The 18,567-nt window shown below is 41.4% G+C and overlaps 1 protein-coding gene across 4 annotated transcripts in view; it reads left to right on the top strand.

Moving 5' to 3' along the window:
* SEMA4D (semaphorin 4D) overlaps nt 1-18,101 on the top strand; it is a 45,225-nt gene extending 27,124 nt beyond the window's left edge. Inside the window, exons 15-18 of one of the 4 annotated variants that reach the window (XM_032205307.1) lie at nt 3,517-3,723; nt 14,533-14,742; nt 16,118-16,215; nt 16,758-18,101. In XM_032205307.1, the coding sequence (XP_032061198.1) occupies nt 3,517-3,723; nt 14,533-14,742; nt 16,118-16,215; nt 16,758-16,802 (560 nt within the window). In that variant the 3' untranslated portion in view covers nt 16,803-18,101. Of the gene's footprint in view, nt 1-727; nt 2,434-3,516; nt 3,724-6,977; nt 7,285-14,532; nt 14,743-16,117; nt 16,308-16,757 lie in introns of those variants that run through there. The other 3 variants (XM_032205305.1, XM_032205308.1, XM_032205304.1) reach the window with 3 other exon arrangements.
* The last annotated feature ends 466 nt before the right edge of the window (nt 18,102-18,567 follow it).

The raw sequence follows: 18,567 nt of genomic DNA, 5'->3' as shown, positions 1-18,567 counted from the left end.
GAAATGATCCTGAAAAAAGCTAGTTTTATGATCAGAGGAGAGGGGGGCTCAGAACATCATGCAGAGCAACTGAAGTGCTCTCCAGTGTGCTTTAAGGCAAGTAACTACAGATCCTTTTTTTATAGCATGTTGCTGACATCAGATCATGATCTTAAAGAGGACTAGTGTTACAGAAGATTTGTATTGCAGTAAACAGCACTTTGCTCCACTGTTTTCATTTCTAATCCAAGCATAGCGAGGACTGCTGTGAGAGTTTCGCTTGTTAGTTACATCATTGTGGGCATGAAATATAGGTGCTGATACTTTCAGAAGAGATTTGAGTACCAGCACTTTTGTCAGATTTCTTCTCGGATATTTTCTAGTTGCTGATCTACTTTAAAATGCACTAATTGCTTTTAAAGTGATACCAAGTTCAGCATTTTGTTTCAAATAATGACTCTTCTCAGAGGCACGCTCAGTTGTGGATCAGCAAGGTCTCACCCACTCCCTGGAAATGGAGGCTGTTTTGGAGCTTGGGGTGTCCAATCTCATAGTATTTTCTGATTTCCTGTACACAGCTGTAGTTGAGCGTTTCACTGAGACTCTTGCATGCTGTTGTCGTGGTCTTGTCAGATAATCTTAACACCGTAATCTTTCCATTACAACTAGCACGGTCTCATGAAACTGTACAGATTAGACCAAGCAGGAATCATTGCTGATACTTTGCACATTTATTTTGATGTTCCAGATAAAGTAAGAGAGAATTCCCTACAGCATACATTCAAGCATGGGAGCACAGCAGAGCTCAAGTGTTCTCAAAAGTCCAATCTGGCGCAGGTAGTTTGGAAGTTCAAAGATGACGTACTGAGAGTGGAGAGCCCCAAATACCGCCTGCTGGAAAAGGCACTGCTCATCTTCAATTTGTCGGAAGGAGACAGTGGTGTTTACCAGTGTTTGTCAGAAGAAAAAGTGAAGAATAAGAAATTCTCTCAAGTGTTGGCGAAGCATGTTTTGGAACTGAAAAAAGTCCAGCATACAACAGCGGGCCCGACGGTGGCAGCTGCACCCACAGAAGGTAATAGTGATGTGCCGAAAGTGTCAGCTGTATCAACCGAGGGCTCTACTGCTCAAACCTCAACCACTCAGATTGTACCAGTGACAACTGCAAGGATAACAAAACCCATTGGCTCTGTCCTAACAAGCGTGGCCTCCAACACAGAGCTCTTCAATTCAATCCCTGACGCAGTCCCAGAAAAGACAATGTTCCTGAAGTCCAACGATAACTTTCTGTTGATGTTCCTATTCCTCTTCTTTTTTATCCTCTTCTTGTGCCTGCTCTCCTACAACTGTTACAAAGGGTATTTGCCAGGACAGTGCTTGAAGTTTCGCTCAGTCATGCTGCTGGGTAAGAAAAAAACAAAGTCAGATTTTTCTGATTGCGAACAAAGCGTGAAGGAAACCCTGGTGGAGCAAGGCAGCGTCAGCCACCAGAGTGGGGAGCAGCCAAAGCCGGCGCACGACACCGGCTACGAGACGGAGCCAGACTGCGGCAACGGCCAGCTCCAGCCCGGGGACGTGCTGGCGCCCAGGGAGGCCAAGGACAAGCCTTTCGATGTGAAGTGTGAGCTCAAGTACGCTGACTCAGACGTGGAGGGAGACTGAAGGACGCGATCTTCAGTTTCGGTGGTGGAAATCAGCTGCGGTGCCACGGCGAGCTTTGAACACCGAGCGCGTGGTCGTGACCGCTGAGCCATCGTGGGCTTCTCGCGCTTCAGCTGCTCTGCAAGCCACTTTGCATTCAGATCTCACCAGATACAGAAGCGGTGTTCTTGTCTGCAGACCATAGCATCTTGTATTGTACTGTCATTTTTTTTTTTAAATGGCCAGTTTCAGATCCCCATTTGTTTATTCCTGGTTTTTCCACCCAACCCTGAGCACTTCACTCTGGTGAACAGTTGCCCACTCCTTTCTTGGCCCTTTACTTTCATAGGATAAAAGTAACTAATTCAGTTGGCTTTAAAAAGTACTTCAGTCTGCACATCTTTTAGCTGCCATTAAAAAAAGTTCTAGTTTCATTTGAATTCCAAATTGGAAATTAAGTTTAGTTTATCAGATTGGTAAATTATAGACTTTTGTCCAGATTGGGACATTTTTTTTCTTTGCTTCTAGTGATTATTTTTAGTTTTATGTTTTGTGTTTTGGCACGCTAGGTCTCTTTAGTTTGTTAAAGTTAATTTTTTTAACTGCTCTTTAAATATCTTAGATTTTAAGAAACATGGGGATAATAGTTGGCTTGATTTGTGTAAGACTCTCAGGGATAATCTTGTTTAAAGGCTTTTTTCCTTGCTGCTTTTTAGAAATTTAGGTACAACGATATTGGTACAAAACGTGGACTGGAGTAAGAGGGGGAAGGAAGAAAATGATAGATTTAGGAATGCTTTTTTTCTTCTTTAAACAGCAAGCTGGACACATTTTCTTTTTCTATACAAAACTGGATTTCTTCATTTTCTTTTATTTTTTTTTAATGAAACAATACAGGCAAGCAACTGTCAGTTAGCAGTGACACAGAGAGGTTTTTTGCACTGTGGAAGCGAAATGGGAATTGAGAAGAATTCCCGACAATAACTCAACTTGTGACTCGCTGGAATGGACTGTTAGGATACAGCCTGATGAGAAAACGTTGCCGATTTTTTTTCTTCTTTTTCAGATTCAGATATAACTCAACCTCTTTTTTTTGTGACAAGTCTTTGCAGCGTCACCCTTTCTGGATGACACCTACCAATCAATCTCCTATGCAACTGGAGACTGAAACTGGAGCTGCTCAAACAATCAGTCATTTGAACTGTCTGTGTGAATCATGCCTGCAAAAGTGAAAATGTGCATTTGTTCTAAGCGCAGTTCACAACAGCACTGTTTGTCTGTTAAAAGCATTTTGTGCGGTACAGTTCTGAAGAGTTGTTCCTCTCACTGCGTATTTCTGTAAATATGACTAGAAGTAGAGTACGTTTTAACAGTAAATAGCAGTATGCCTGGGCTGCTTTTCTATGTTGAACATCCATGCAAAGTTAATTTAGACCATCTTAGTGTAAACGGTTTATATTTTATAAGATTCAGTTCGGTTTTATTTTTCTATTTTAATTATGTACATATAACAGAATAAATATTAAAATAAATTGTATTACTCCTTGACTTTTATGAAGGTTGACATAACGACGCTCCTTTCCGTACTGCAAGTACTCATGTTCCTTGTGGTTGCCTTTAAGGGGGGAAAAAAATGAAAACTTTTGTCAAGAGCTGGGAGAAGACTCTCAGCTTCAGTTAAATGGGTTATTGCCCTGTGGGGGATTGGAAGGATGGGAAAAGACGTGGGTGAAGGAGGAAAGCATTCTTTCCTAGTGCTCTAGGGACACTTCCATTTATTACCCTTCTAAAATTCATTTGTCTTCTTGCATTATTTCTTCAATGTGTGATGTATTTCTTGCAACTTTTTTCCTTAGTACCCTCTTTTTTTCTTTTCTGTCCTCTTCTGTCGCACAGCCTCATCTCCTATACCTTTCCCTCCTACTGGTACCTCCTTTTTGTCCTGTGTGGGAAGTGATTCACCTCCTTCACCCACCAGTACCCAGCCTGATGTCTGGTCTAGCACAGACCCTGTAAAGGTCATGTTGTTGCCACCTTTCCTAAGTGACCAGGCACAGCATGTTAGTGTCGGGGGACACTTTCACCTCTTCTGCCAAGCCACAGGTAAGTTGGAGGACCCCTGTGTCAACTAGTATTTTCTGCACTAAAGGTTTAGATGTGTGGCCATGCAATGTACATGCTCTTCTTTTTGACTTCTTTTTTAAGAAAAAAAAAGAAAAAGGACTATTCCAGGATGTCTTGTGAACATGCTTTTTACCAAGAGTCAGGCACTGCAAATGGCATTATGCAAAATACAGGCTCTGATTTAGTGGCCTACTTCAGTTTGTTAATAGTCGATTGACTTCAGTAGGCTCATTTGCATGCTGAAGGAGCCTGCTAAATCATGATTGCGTATGGATGTTTAAGGTAAATATTTTCACTGTGAGGATGTACGCAATTAAACAAACAAACAAACTTCTGTCAAATTTGAATTTTGCATATTGTTTTAGACCTGGTCAGGTATTCTTTTTCATTCTTACTTATTTCACACGGTAGAGTACTTTTGGTAATGATAATTTCCATTTTATGGGGAACGTACTGTCTGATGTTACAGGAGAAAGTCAAAGCTATTTTTTTTCCTGTAGAAATTCAACATTTGTCTTTCAGCTTTTGTCTGGACCGTAGTTGCCTGTTTAAGTGGAGTTTAATGAATTTAATACCTGGACAGGTCTTAAAATGTAACTTCATTCGTTAAAAGAAAAAAGAAATAGATTAATTTAAAAGCATTGTTTCATACTGGGCTATCTGTGATTGTTCAAATGTTACATGGAATCAGATCACAATGCATCAATCTTCATTAAAGCAGGTCTTACCAAAGACACGATTTGTTTTTTCAAGGCCAGAAAGAGCAACAGTGGGGTCAGGGCTTTTAGCAATAATTTGCTCACTGCTGCTATAGATGCTCAAGAAGCCTTTTATTGTTCACCAAGGGGAAAAAAAAAAAAAAAAAAAAAAAAAAAAAAAAAGGAGTAATAGCATGAATAGCGCAAAGGATTTAAGCGGTTTGATAATGGTACTACAGATCTGGAGTTTATTTTAAAATTGCTTTAACATACGTGTTTTAGCATGGTATTCATGGCCGGCTTTTTTAAGTGTGTCAGTAATGGCCCTGGTAGTGAGCTTGAGAAGGAAGAAGCAGTGTCTTAAAGGCAGCCTGTGGAGCTCGCTGCCCGAGGGAGCAGGGGCAGGCGGGGGCAGGAGCTGTGACCAGAAGCTGTCCCCTGAGAGCCGCAGTGGTGGCACGGGGGCAGCCAGCCAGCTGCAGTCCCCTCCGCTCAGAAGGCAAGGGGTGGCTGTGTCGTATGGACGGGGCTTCCCTTCTCCTTGGCAAACAAGATGCCTGGCTGGTACCTTGTGTCCTTCCTGTGCCCAGAATTACAGCTTTATTCATTTGTTTTAAAAAACAACAAGCACAAGCCAGCATGTCGACCTGATGCTGGCCTGCTGCTTCCTTCTGTGGCCGGCGTGTCAGGGTGTACAAATCTGTCTGGAGCCGGGGGCTGGCAAATGCTTCTTCAAGGAGATCTCTGCTTGGGTTTATTCACATTCCTCCACTGGTTGTTGATACTTCTTCCCATAAACATAGCTGTAATGGAATTTTTTATTTTCATTTTTTTTCCCTCAGCAGGATAAAAAATAAACACATAAGGTAAAATGTGTTTGCAAAGAACAGAGGGGCAAAATGGGACTGGCAGAGTTAAGTGTTGTGCTTGGCCTTCCGAACAAAGGGTGCGGGATAGGCAAGTTCCCCCCCTGTGATGGATTATAGGCACAGACTGCCACATCACACAGTCAGACTGAAGCTTATTTAAGATCTTAACGTTATTTTCATGAGAATTACTCATTTATTTATTTTTTAATTGTAAGCATCTGCTTCAAGCTGTCTGGGAACTCTGCAGGAGCTGGTGAGTTCTCTTACCCATCCCACATGTTTTAACCTGAAAACTTTCTGAAGGACAACACGTGGCTGCCTTGTAAGCGGGCCATTTCAACAACATGCTAGGTTTACTGTGTGCTTTCTTCAGTACAGCTTAAGAGCATTTCAGGCTGCCTTCAAGCACACTGAATGAAATACTGCGCTGTCTGGTGCAGGGGAGAGGCAGTGAGCTGACGCTGTACACACCTGTGTGCGTTTGTCTGGTGCGCTCTGCTGAGTGCAGGTAGAGGAGGAACTGGGCGGTGTCTCGGTGGTTGTGGTGGCACTGACATCACCCCCGCTCCCAGCTGCAGGGCAGTGTATCCTTCACCTTGTCATGGCAGATGCATGGCATCCGAGAATATCCTGAGTGTGCTCAGCAATGCTTTAAATACATTTGCAGATGGAGTCTAGAAGGAGTGCAAAACATTATGCTTCACTCTTGTATTTCTGGCCTGCGGATGCACTCCATCAGTTTCCATGCTGTCAAGAAGTCTAACCACTTCCCTTAGTTTGTCTGGAGCTAGAGGTTTCCCATAAATGCTGCTTAACTTTTTGGTCTAATTTCAATAACCCTGTGAGACAAAAGCTCTGCAAAATCAGGAACATAGTTTACAGGAGTTATTTCGCAGACATACTGAGATGGACACATAATAAAATCCCATGTACTGCAGTGGCTGCTCCCTGTGGTTACGTTATTTTAAAGGCAGTGCAAGACAGCTTTCCACGTCAGTCCAGGAAAAGATCCGTAACTCGCTGTAATCAGAATCACGAGCGACTCACTGACGCTATGCTGGCAAGGAACTGCTAAGTTACACCGAAAGGCGTGCAGGAGAGTGGGGAAAATGGGCTGTGAGGGCGCTGCTGCAGATGGCTTGACTCCAGAGAGCATCTGCAGCCTGAGCCAGACCCGACCGTGCCCAAGGCTGTGTCCAGGTGCCTGAGGTCTGGCTTTTCTGAGGCCAATGCACTTAGAACTGAGAGACAGGGGAGAGGAGGGGGAAAAGCTCTGCATCTCACAGGGAAATCCACTACATAAATACTTCAGAACTGCCTGAAACATTTTGTTGATTTGTGTGTAGTATATTTTGAATTTTATCTGAATCATGGAATCATAGAGTTTTATGTGGTGATGCTTTGAAGCAATGCCCTTGACTTTAATCTGTGTGGTTACTTGTTAACCTGTGTTTGGTTTACCTTTATCCCTGTCCTTGTTTGGGAATGCTAGAATATTACCTGCTGGAGCAGTTCTGTAGCTCAGTGTATGAATTAGCTCCTTCGCAAACCTCTGGTGTTTTACTGCCTGCTGCCTGCCTACAATTCAGTTTCAACACCTGTGGCTACAGTTATCTGATAGCAAGTGGTAATTTGTCATTTTGTGGTTTTGTACCGTTTCTTTCAGTGATTTCTGCTCTGAGTGAACATTCATTACCTGAAGCGATCTTAGCATGATAAAACCATTCCTTCCTGCGGATCTGTGATGTGCCACATTTTTTATTATTTAAATTGCATCTAGAAGATAACTTCAAAACTTGAAATTGCTCCTATAATGTATTAACAAAAAAGGACTTGGAAGTCATTGCTTAAGGTTATAGAATCAATTACACACTGCAGACATATTCTGAATAAAAACCACAGATACTAGAAGAAGTATCCATGTTACTGTGTCTGAAAATCACAGAATCACAGACTCACAGAATGGTTTGAGTGGGAAGGGACCTTAAAGACCACCCAGTTCCAGCCTCCCACCAGACCAGGTTGCCCAAAGCCCCATCCAGCCTGGCCTTGAGCACCCCCAGGGATGGGACATCCACAGCTTCTCTGGGCAGCCTGTGCCAGGGCCTCACCACCCTCTGAGTGAAGAATTTCTTCCTAATGTCTAATCTAAATCTCTCTTAGTTTAAAACCATTACTCCTCCTATTGCTACACTGTCTGATAAGAGTCCCTCTCCGGCTTTCTTGTAGCCCCCTCCAGGTACCATGAGGCTGCCACCATCTTGCCAGCACGTTGGCAGTGCTTGCTTCAGACATGAGGGTCTGCTGTGGCCCTCCTGCATCCACCTGCGTGCAGAAACTACAAACCTTGCTAAGTGTTGGTGCTGCCTTGGCTCTGGTGGTTCCTCCTTAGTGACACCTGCAAGCCGGCTAAAAATCAGTTTCTGTAGGGACTATGATGTGGGTGCAGCGTTCTTAAGTTCTGGCATCAACAGCAGGTTTGACTTTTATATGCAAAGTCTATGGCCACACTAACAGATACATGCAGTTGTGTGCAAGAAAGCCATCTCCTTATTTTGTAACATTTTAAGACTAAGAGTCTAGTCAAGACTAAGATCAATGTATGCATAATTTAAGCTCAAGGCACCTAAAGATAAAGGAGGGGAGTGAGGGGAAGAAATAAAATAAAGAGTATATCATTAATTCCTCTTCAGAAGCTTTCCTTCCTTATTTTTCTTCTGAACCGAATGCTGTCCTGTACGATATACAGCTGACTGTATTCGCACAGGCTTTTCCTGTGCAATGAATAATCAGGTGCAGCTGGAGAACCTCCTCTTCTATGACTTTTGATAATTTTGTAAATACTTAGAACATAAGAAACATTACAATCTTTTTCCCCATGAGGAAATGAGTCTGTTAGTACTAGTAATTGTAGCCTGCAAATAATTATTGCTGTTGTAATGTGCTTAAAGCTTAAAAAGTCTGAAACTGCCTTCGTGTTGTAGCCTATCCCATGTTACCAAAGAAAACCAGTGAAATCTGTAAGTGTTCTTGAGTATTCACTGCTGAATTTTATCAGCTGTATCATCTGTCAGCAGAGGACTTAGGCAAATTAAGTACATGGATGGTCTTCCAAGAGCTGGAATTGCACTGGTCTGGAAGTTTTAGGTTAATATCTGCACAGGTTGAACCAAGCCATTCTGGGCTTGTCAGAAGGTCTCTGGAGACAGGAAAACAGATGGTACCTTCTAGTCTGGGTAAAAACCGTGCCAAGGAGAACTTGTGGGAAGCAGCAGCGTTCACCTGCTGCATTTCATGCACACATGGCCACTGGGAAACCACAGCCACGTAAGAAAAAGATGTGCTCAGGAATCCGTGGCAGCTTTTACGGTACGACTAGCTGTAGGTAAAAGGCAAAGCTTGCTGCACATCCACCTGCCTCTCAGCACGTCTTCTGAAAACCTCAGGAGATTTCTCTTTGCTGTACATTTGCTCCGTTACACCATTTGCTTACGGGATTTTATTTGACCTCCTGGCCTTTATTTCGTAATTCAGAATAACCACGTGTGCTGTGTTCTCCTTGCCTAGCATGCAGCTCCGACTCAGCACTGAGCAGTAACCCCAAAACCCTTTCCTGGGCAGGGAAGCCGGGTTTCCCAGCTCTGCCTGGTGAGACCCAGGAGGTTTGGACCAGGGCTGGAGTGGCGTGCAGGCAGTGCTGCCTTCCACGTGCTTTTCCTCAAGACTTCTCGTTACCCCCACTGGCCCTGTTTGCAAAGGGACTACCTCTCCACTTTTCTTCCTTGGAGAGCTACAACCTATAGGCTTTTAGTAATTAATCCCTCAATACAATGGCTGATTAGCTGGGTACTGATTTGGAGCATAGCTGTTGTTCTTTTGTTTGTTGTTGTTGTTGTTGTTGTTTGTTTGTTTTTTTTGAGCCATTTTGCAGACATTACTTACCAGAGCTGCTTCAACATGCCGCATGCGCTGTGCCTGCGGTGGAGATTAATATCTCATTTTCTTCTCTTCCAGTCACTACATCTGTCCAGGAAACAGTGGAGCAAATTCAATATCTTGTACTCTCTGGAGAGAAGGAATGCTTTCTGGAGAGCATTTTGCTCCCTAAAATAGCTATGGTCTCTATTTTTTTTTTTTTCACCGTATTTTACAACTTAACGCCATAGCTTTGTTAGTTGATGGGGGGACAGGGACAGGGCAGAGTGGAGGCAAAAATAGGCAAACTGGAACTGGAAACTCCACACTTCTTTTGCTCTAGCCCCTAGTTTGGACTTCATTTAATTATTCTTTGCAGGCAATTACCTGGGTTCCAATTGCAAACTCCTGCCTTGGAGCCACTCAGATAATAATAGCTAACAAGTGCTTGTGGTGCTGGGAAGCACAGGCAGGTATGCTCTGCGTTTTCATCTCAGACCAGCCAGACATTTTCCCAGTCTGCTTTTACGTTTCTTTGAGGAGGCAGATGCCGTGTCCTACTTTCATCGATATGCATTGTGCATTGCCTCCTCTGGGGATGGCTACTTTGTTGTGCATTAATGAGGCTCGTGCTTCTCGCCCAGCCCTTCCTGCTCCTTATCTGTTCAGATAAGGCTGCACCAGCTTGAGATGTGCTGTCACACAAATGTACCAGTGAGGTAACAGAAGCACCAGAGTTTTGAAGGAGTATGCCGTGCTTCTTCAAACTGGTTTATTTGCTCTTGGAAATAATATTCTCTGTTGGCATCTTAGAGATCTGTTTTCTTTTTCTTTTTTCTTTTTTTTTTTTTTTTTTTTTTTTTTAAGCGCTGATAAACTGTTGTCACTTGTAGAATGATAATGGGTTGCACCTCATTTTTAAAAAATTAAACCCAGTTATCTGACATAAAAACTATAATAAAAGGACTTGCCTGATAAACCAGTTTCAGAAAATTGCAGAGATGCTTGTCTCAATTTAATGATTCCTTCTCCCCACTTCCAGTCTGCAGCCCTTCACTGCAAATGTTTGCTCCATTTGTTATTTTGCTAATTTGTCAGCAGCAGTGACTCAGACCCCTTCAGCTCCTGAAATGCTAGCCAGCCTCCTATATTAACTTCCATTCACTCGCTGGGAAGTGCTGGTGGTTGTTTTCCATATTAATGGCTAGGGGCTGTGTCACCTTTTCCTGTGCTTTGATCTCTGATTGAACATAATCTTTCTGCATCCAGATTATGGAGTCTTTTTAAAACATAATCCCTGCTTTGAATGAGCTGCTTGTATGATCTTGGCATTCTGAAGATCGGGGATGATTGGTTCAGTAGCACTCAGTACAAGCCAAAGCTGCAATGCAAGCTAGATAGCAAATGTTAACTCCAGATGCCAGGCTTTTTTTTTTTTTTTTTTTTTTTTTTTCCCTTAATCTGATACTTGTTGTGAACTTTGTAAAAGTTTTGGTGAGTATTGGGGAATAAAGGAGAGGTTGTTTTTTGTTTTGTTTTGTTTTGTTTTGTTTTGTTTTTTCTCCCCAAACCTTAAAGCCTCATCACTGAGGATAGCCACCTGTAGCAATGCTATATCCAGATTATGGGCATTTATTAAAAACAACTTTTATTATGCTGCTAGAAATGTTTTGTGAGGATACCTCTGAGCAGCTATCCTCACTGGATTTCTATTTGCTGTCAGCCTTTTGAGATGAGTTTAGCTGGGAGGCTTGGACTTTCTGGCTCTGTTTTGTTTTACCTCAATGTTGAAACGTTTCTGTGAGTCATTTTGGGGGAAGTTTAGTTTTCCTGTTACCCTTTTATCTCCAAGAACTGTATAAAAGTGAGGAAAAACAGTGCATTAAGCCAACAGCAAGGTGTAGCAGCACTTCCTGAGCATTTCACCGCATAGCCTCCTCCCCAGGTAGCTCTGAAACATCTGCTCAGGTCTAGGCACACGTTCCTGCATCTGGCAAGGGGAACCAGAGGGGCTGCTATTCCCTCTTACCCCCTTGCTCCAGCCGTATGTCAGTGAGCTGTGCTTAATCCATAATCTCTTGCTCTTAAATTAGTATCTCCAAGCTATCTTGAAAGCCGTATGTCTCGTAGGATTTCATGCATATACAGCAAATGCTCGATTCGGTGCGGTTTCGTGGGGTCCACCAGCATGCTGTTCTGAATCTGTAGCTGTATTCTTCAGTTCTTTGTAGCTGGATTTACTGATTGACTGACTTTCAGCTAAAACGGAATTTAAACCAATGCTTTAATGAATAAATTTAAAGGGCAGGTAGAAACTTACTCTGCAAGCAGCTGAAATAGTTCAGGTTTTTAATGCTACCTACAGCTGCTGGAGTTATTCCTGCAGATCCTGAGACAAAATCATCAGGCTGCTAAATACATGGTTTGTACAAACCTGCCTGACTCAAAGCAGGTTACGGGACCCATTTCACCTACATGGGCAGTAACACTTCACACAAAATGCTGACAGCAGAGGAATAGAAAACGACATCTACATGAAAAAATAACAAATGCTTCTATGCACGCTAGAAATTATTATGGACTTTTGCAAAGAAAGGGGATAGCTCAGAAAGTGCAACAAGTTTGTTCTTCCTTTTTTTTTTTTTTAAATAGTATTTTGTTGTATAAATGTTAACCTTCCTCCAGGATATGTTAACCTCTAGACCAGGTAAGAGGGTGAATTAGGTTACAAATGCTGATTTTACTGAGATGAAACAATGCTTTCAGAATTAACTGTTTGGAATACCTTTCATTGTTAAATGTAGCTATTTACATGTCTAATCTGGCTTGCTGTTTAATTCTCTGCTTTATTATAATGTTTTAAAAAGATCATTTTCTTAAATCTTTCAAGCATTCTTAAAATGGATGGCCACGTAAGTAAATAAATGTTTTAGCCATTAATATTTTAAAGTTTGCACTGGATGTGTATTTCACTTGTATTATAGCAACAGTAGCAAATGTAGAATATAAACTTGGATTCATTTATTTTATCTTCGAAAGAAACCCTGACTAGTGCTTGAACCTAGATCTTGCTGTTGAGGAACTGCAGTGCTGGCTGCACAGAAAACAAAGGTAGGGTAAAATCGCCCAGTTGCAGCTTGCTCAGGGGCTGGCCAAAAGCAACGAGGCCCGAAAAACTTCTCATAGTAGGAAACCGTTGGATTTTACTGTTGGAGAAATGTGTCTACAGCGAGCTCTTGGCAGCATTTCCCAGACACCTGTGATGTTTAACACCGGAAAACAGAGTGAGTGGGTTCTTTGGTGTGAACAGTAACATGAAACGCTTTAAGTATGTTTAGAGAAGCGTCCTGTGCTCAACGTGCCACTTCCTTGCAGGGCCCTAAAACAGTGCTTTTCAAACCCGTGGTCTTAGGTAATAAATAGCTCTATTGTCACATCCTAGAGCTTGAATTACGGCTCATAAAACTTGTGAGCTTGTGGCTTTACTCAAGCACCTGGCTTTTGGCTTTACGATGCCAGAGTAATAACTCTTACACTCATCCTGAGGCTTGTGCCCCAGCACATTGATCTTTACAGTGGCCAAGTTAGTCTTCGCTCCTCCAAGTCATCTCCACTTCTTTTGACACTATTGCCTGATTTGTTTTCAGTGCTAACACAGTGGTTTTGAGTTTTTCAGCACTCATCTGCGGCATCCATTAGCACTTCTAATCCAGTGTTAAGTCTGCTCTTCAAAAGGTGGATGCAAAGCCCAGTATCTCAAAGCCTTGCTTTCTGTTTCAAGACTTCTATTTCGGTCTGTTTGTATTTACTTACTTTTCTTTCCATTTGTCTAAATACCACCTTCATTAGATTTTGTAAGTTGTCTGTGGTCATGGTCCCAATTTCCCATGTTTTTAGCTAGCTGTAACCTACCTTCTCTTAATCACAGAAGTCGTGCAATCATCTATAAATGACTTTTTTTTTTTTAAGAATATTATTTGCTAGTTGTTTGCAGTTCCGCTTATGCTTGCCCTCCCCACTTTTGTCAGAGCTGTCATCAGTCCTTCTCAGGATTGTGCCACCTCCCTCTCCCCCACACCTCTTTCCCTCAGACATGAAATCTACCATGTCTTAATTAGATCACGTTCTCTGTACTTCAGCCTTGCACTCACTTCGGATTTATTTCTCTGTAGTTGCAGAGGATTATTAGTTCTGTTTCTGAAAGATTAGGCTAAGGAAGCACATAGATGTACAGGCTACTTACCTTTTTTTTTTTTTTTTTTTTTTGTCCACCTGCATAGCAATCCAAAATTTAACTATTTTTCAGGACACGGGCCAAGAATCAGGTATTTTATGTAGTGAAAATTCCATATCAATTTGCAATAAAAAGTTTGCATAGTAAAAGTTGCCTTTTGTAGTAGGTTGCCTGTTCTCTCAACACTTACTTGCAAAAATCCTTTATTTTCCTTTTACTCCAAGTTTCTTTTTACATCTTGTCTTGCTAAGGCTAGTCTGGATCCTAAGCCCCAGGGAAGAAACAGGCACATTTTAGAAGTCAGAATTACTGTGATGTTCTTATTTTGGCCGAGATACCTTTCCTTTAAATGAAAAGGCTCTGATGGTGCCAAGTACACTTCATCCAACCTTGCTCATTTTCTGGGAACAGCTGTTCTGTCCTCTGGGCTACTGTCAATCTCTGATTTATTCAGATTCTGTCCTCGCAGGTTAAGACGAATAATAGCAACAAGGGTAAAAGATTAGATTGCTCTTTGTTCTTGATCCAAACCGATCCCAAGTTCTGTCTTGTCTAATTGCCTGCTGTGACTAATGGTTCTACACTTCTTCAAGTTCTGTTTCTTTCATTAGTTCCAGCATCTCTGACACCCTGAGTTCTTGAACTTTTTCCCCTCCTGGCCTCTGCTTCAGATTTTAGAAGGCACGTCTGATGGTTTCAGCTTTGTACCAGACACTAGCTGTAGGGTGGCCCGGTTCTTCAGGTACTTCAGGTACAGGCCGATGGTGCTGATCTTCATTATCTGGTCTACCCTGTTTGTGGGTCAGGTCCCCCTTGTGAGAACACACACACAAAATTCCTTAGTACATATGAACTTAGTTACAACTTTGTCTTGAACCTAAGCTCTCAATACTAGCTCTCTATCCCATCCTTTTGGTGCCCAGAATTGCAGCTAACTGGACCTAAGAAACATTGCAATAAAACATTTTATGCCTTTGAATGTAATCTTAAGGTCCTAGGCTTTTGTTCTCTTTTCAAAGACACAAGTTGTATCATTTTTTTCCCCAAAGTAAGCTGACTGACACTTTTATAGGTCCAAGTGATTCACACTTTGTCTGGAAGAAGAATGGGCAGAGGATGAAGGCATGCATCACTGAGCAATCTCATATGCTGTTTGATGGCAGACTGCATGTTCTAAGTTGGGTGAACGATGCAGTGTCAGAAAATACAAAATATGAATGTTCATTCATCTCAAAAGTTGGGAACACAGCATCAGAAGTACTCATCACAGCAGAAGATAAAGGTAGGCTGGTTCTGAATGTATGCTGTGTGTGTCCTGATCCTGATTTATAATCACTGCACACAAGTTTATGTGGAGATACTAACTCTCATTTACTGTATTAGTGTCCACTTCAGTTATGTACGAAAAGGTTTTACAACCATAGAAGGTGTTTCTTCCACACTCTCCTACAGGACTAACCTGCAAATCAGCAGTTATGATCTAGAAATGAAACCAAAACTGCTAAACTAATGGACACAGATTGGATGTAAGGTGAATATTAAACAAAAACACTCTGCAAGAACTGTATATGGTAATGAAGAAAAGATCTTTAATGCTAAGAACTAAAGTGATAAAAAGAAATGCCCACCATACGGTGCATTTCAAGGTCAGGCGTTTCATGAATTGCCTGCAGTCAGGCAGGATCAGTTCCTACCTCTTTATTTTGATGCTCACTAGGCTTGAAGTCAGTCAGGTAAATCAAGCACCTGGGCAAGATCTTTACGCACCCTGAACTGACCAAGGCAACTTGAGCACTATTTGCAACTAGCTTTTGAGAACATACCCACACCTGCAGAAAGTCTGAACAGCCTTCAAAAAGGTACCAGGCACAATGAAGGTGCTGTAGAATGGATTGTTTTGGTAGGAAGAAGGATTAGAATAATTCATATTTAGCTGGTCAGTGTCAAATGTGAATTTGTCTCCAACAGCTCAACCCAGCCCTTTTCAATGGTAGAGAAAAGCAGAGTAGAAGTGGTACAAGTCAGCTTGCTATCATCCCAGTTATTCTAAACTCAGGGTTGGAAGCTAAATGAAGAGCACCTCAGTGAAACTACTGAAAGTAAGTAAGCGTAAAGCAGAGGGCAGCTTCCACTGTGCTCAAAAGCATCCTATGCCACTAGTGTCATGAAAAGAAAAATAGAAAATACTACAACTGTGGATGTCACCACCATAGTGGTAGGGACTGAAAGAAAAAAATAGTTGGTAGACAGGACTTGAAGTAAAAATTTATCAAGATCCAGTAAAATAATCCATCTTAAGTTCTCAAATATGGAATGGAGGACAACTCACTACATAACATTACTGAAAAAGTCAGCTGTGTTATACTGTTCTCCTCCCCGGCCTTTGTACACTCTAAATGGAGTACTCCCATGCTTCTAAAAGGAACCTCAAGCACTAAATCTGTTCACACTGGAGGCTATAAAGTCTGCTGCAGAGCAGAAGAGACATGACCACTTGAACAGAACTTATTTCCAAGTAACTGTAGAGCAAAATGAATGATAAAATGGTGTCTTGGCTTCCTTCTGGACTGGTCCTTCGCAGGATGTCCTGCTTGAGTTGTTATCAGCTTCCTTTCACCGTTGCTTGGTTATGTAATCATCCCACTTACAATTTTCAGATAGTGCTGGTCAGGATGGATGGACCAAAGAATTTGTTACCTGGAGAACTGCCATCAATGAGCACGACAAGATGATGCAAAACTGGAGGAAGACTTGGGTAAGAATTTTTGGAACAGGCATCCCCTGCAGGGTTTCCTACATGATAGACTACTCTCAATTTTATAAATAGCCTGTGACACTTCTGCAACTGAATGGATTTATATAACAAGGCGATCAGTGTTCCTGTACACATTGCCATTCTTGACCCTCTCAAGGGTATGATCTGCCTGATCTATCACATACAATTATGTCAGCTTGCTCCTTCAGTACACTAACCAAGGTTTAAATCAGGAAATAGTTCTCATCCTGCCCAAAAAAGCAAGTCTGTGCACTGAATGGAGTAAGTTAGTTTGATTGGCTTTAATTAGTTGCAGACACTATTTGTCTTCATAAATAATATTGTTAATCAAAGCTGCCCTTTCTTAAAAACACACCTCTACTTAGCTTTCGGCTTACTTCTCCAACAGTTTGAGCAAAGATTATTTAACTTCTGGCTATGACATGTACTTATCGCCTATGTAACAATGAATACAGCTAATCTTTTAACATAGCTTTAAAATAAAATGGGGTTGACATACTCGTGTCCTTTTTATCCTTCAGGAAAGCTGCAACAAGAAAAACAGCTGCTTATGTACAAAGGAATGAGCACACTGGAAAGAAATGTATGCAACTTCTGAGTGCCCAGCACTCTTAATATTGTAGCTTTTGAAGACTTATTTGGAAGTGTTAGGACTGGCATTTCAACTGATGCATAAGGTGGAACAAGACATACTTACTGCACCAAAGAATGAGTGTGGTGTGCACCAGTGCCATGAGAGAGGCCACCACTCCCATGCTGGAACCATCTCTATGCTAATTATTTAACACAGAATGAAAATGGTCCTAGTATGACTTGTGCAGCTCAAGCAGTGTACTATGATCTATTGCCTCTGTTTTGAGTTCAATACAAGCAAACCAGTTTATTTTGGGCTTGGAGGTCTTGGTGTATAAATAAGAGATTGATAAATAAGATTTGGATCACATTTATTTAAAGGCACTTCCACTCTCCCATTTCTTTTCTCTTGATGCATTTAACCTTATACTTTGTTTGCAGTATTTTGAAGAACATTCCTTTCTGGTGTTAGCAAGTTCATTTATTTGAACACATTTCCTTTGGTTATAAAGTTTCTGTACCAGATAAAGAGTTTCTGACTAACACTCAAAACACAGACAGCTTAAAACCTACTGAAGTTAAAATCTTTAGTTATTGCAAATTATTCTTCCCTATTTGAGATATTTACGGTAGCTTTAAAAAATTACACACTGAGTGAATTTTAAGACTACACATGCATCAAGTTCATTTATTGCTAGTTAACAACTGCAGATTGAAAATGTGTGGACCTACTTATTTCACAGTGAAACTGTATTACTGTGTTGCTGTTCTGCCATTTGGCCTTCTGCATCTAATAAACAGAAGACAGAAATAGAGTTTTATCTTAATGTTTTTCAAAAATCTGTAAGCAAGTAAGATGTCACCTAAGAATCGTTATAGGGTGAGTCTGGGGGACAGCTGCTCCTAGCAATAAAGGAAAGATTCACACATAGCCCCAACATTATCTACTAACTAACAAGAGTTTCTTCAGATGATTTGTTTCACATTGAAGAAAGCACTCTCCTAATTCTGGGACTCCTGACCCGCTGGTTTCCAATACTGAACCACTCCGTAGTCACATTCAGATTGAAAATTCTTATATGCAAACTCTTTTCCCTGTTCATGTTGATAATCACAAATTAATGCTGACAGACCTCTGACACCAAGGTTCAGTGGGAACCCTTCCTTCATTCTGTTTATGCTTATGACATCTTTCATTGCTAAGGGACAATCAAAAAAAGACTTCTCTTGAATTGCCCCTCCTCTGTTTGTTCAACAGCTTTGGAGCAGACTTCAGGTTAGTTCTGTGTTGCTGAATGATAACGTAAGACCTTAGAAAAGTGTAACTGAATTTTGCCTTGAGTGCAAAGAAGTACTCCAACTAGTTAAAAACTGATTGTCGGATTTTGTTCAGCTCTACTTTGTAAAGAAAAAAACATGTCTAACAATTAGTGAACACAGCTGTGACACCTTATAGTAAAATTTTTAGATACATTCAAAGAGCAGAAAATAATTCCATAAGATTTTGAACAACCCATAATGTTTCCAAAGTCATTTTTCATGTTCTTCTACAATAAGACAAAATAGAATATATGGCAAAAAAAAAAAATGAAGCTTTTGCTGTGATCTTCAGCAAGTGGTCCCCATTCCACACTACCACAGGGAGACTAGAAAAAACAGTTCAGCAGTTTTAGATGTGTATCAAAGTGGCATGAATGCTAACAAATCACAACCTACCTCCGGGTCAAGAATAGCTGTGGGCAAAACCATCTTTCATCA

The sequence above is a fragment of the Aythya fuligula genome, chromosome Z (assembly GCF_009819795.1).
Source record: "Aythya fuligula isolate bAytFul2 chromosome Z, bAytFul2.pri, whole genome shotgun sequence".
In the NCBI taxonomy this organism is placed as follows: Eukaryota; Metazoa; Chordata; class Aves; order Anseriformes; family Anatidae; genus Aythya; species Aythya fuligula.
The sequence above is the reverse complement of the archived record's forward strand: the minus strand, read 5'-3'. Positions and strand labels throughout refer to the sequence as shown.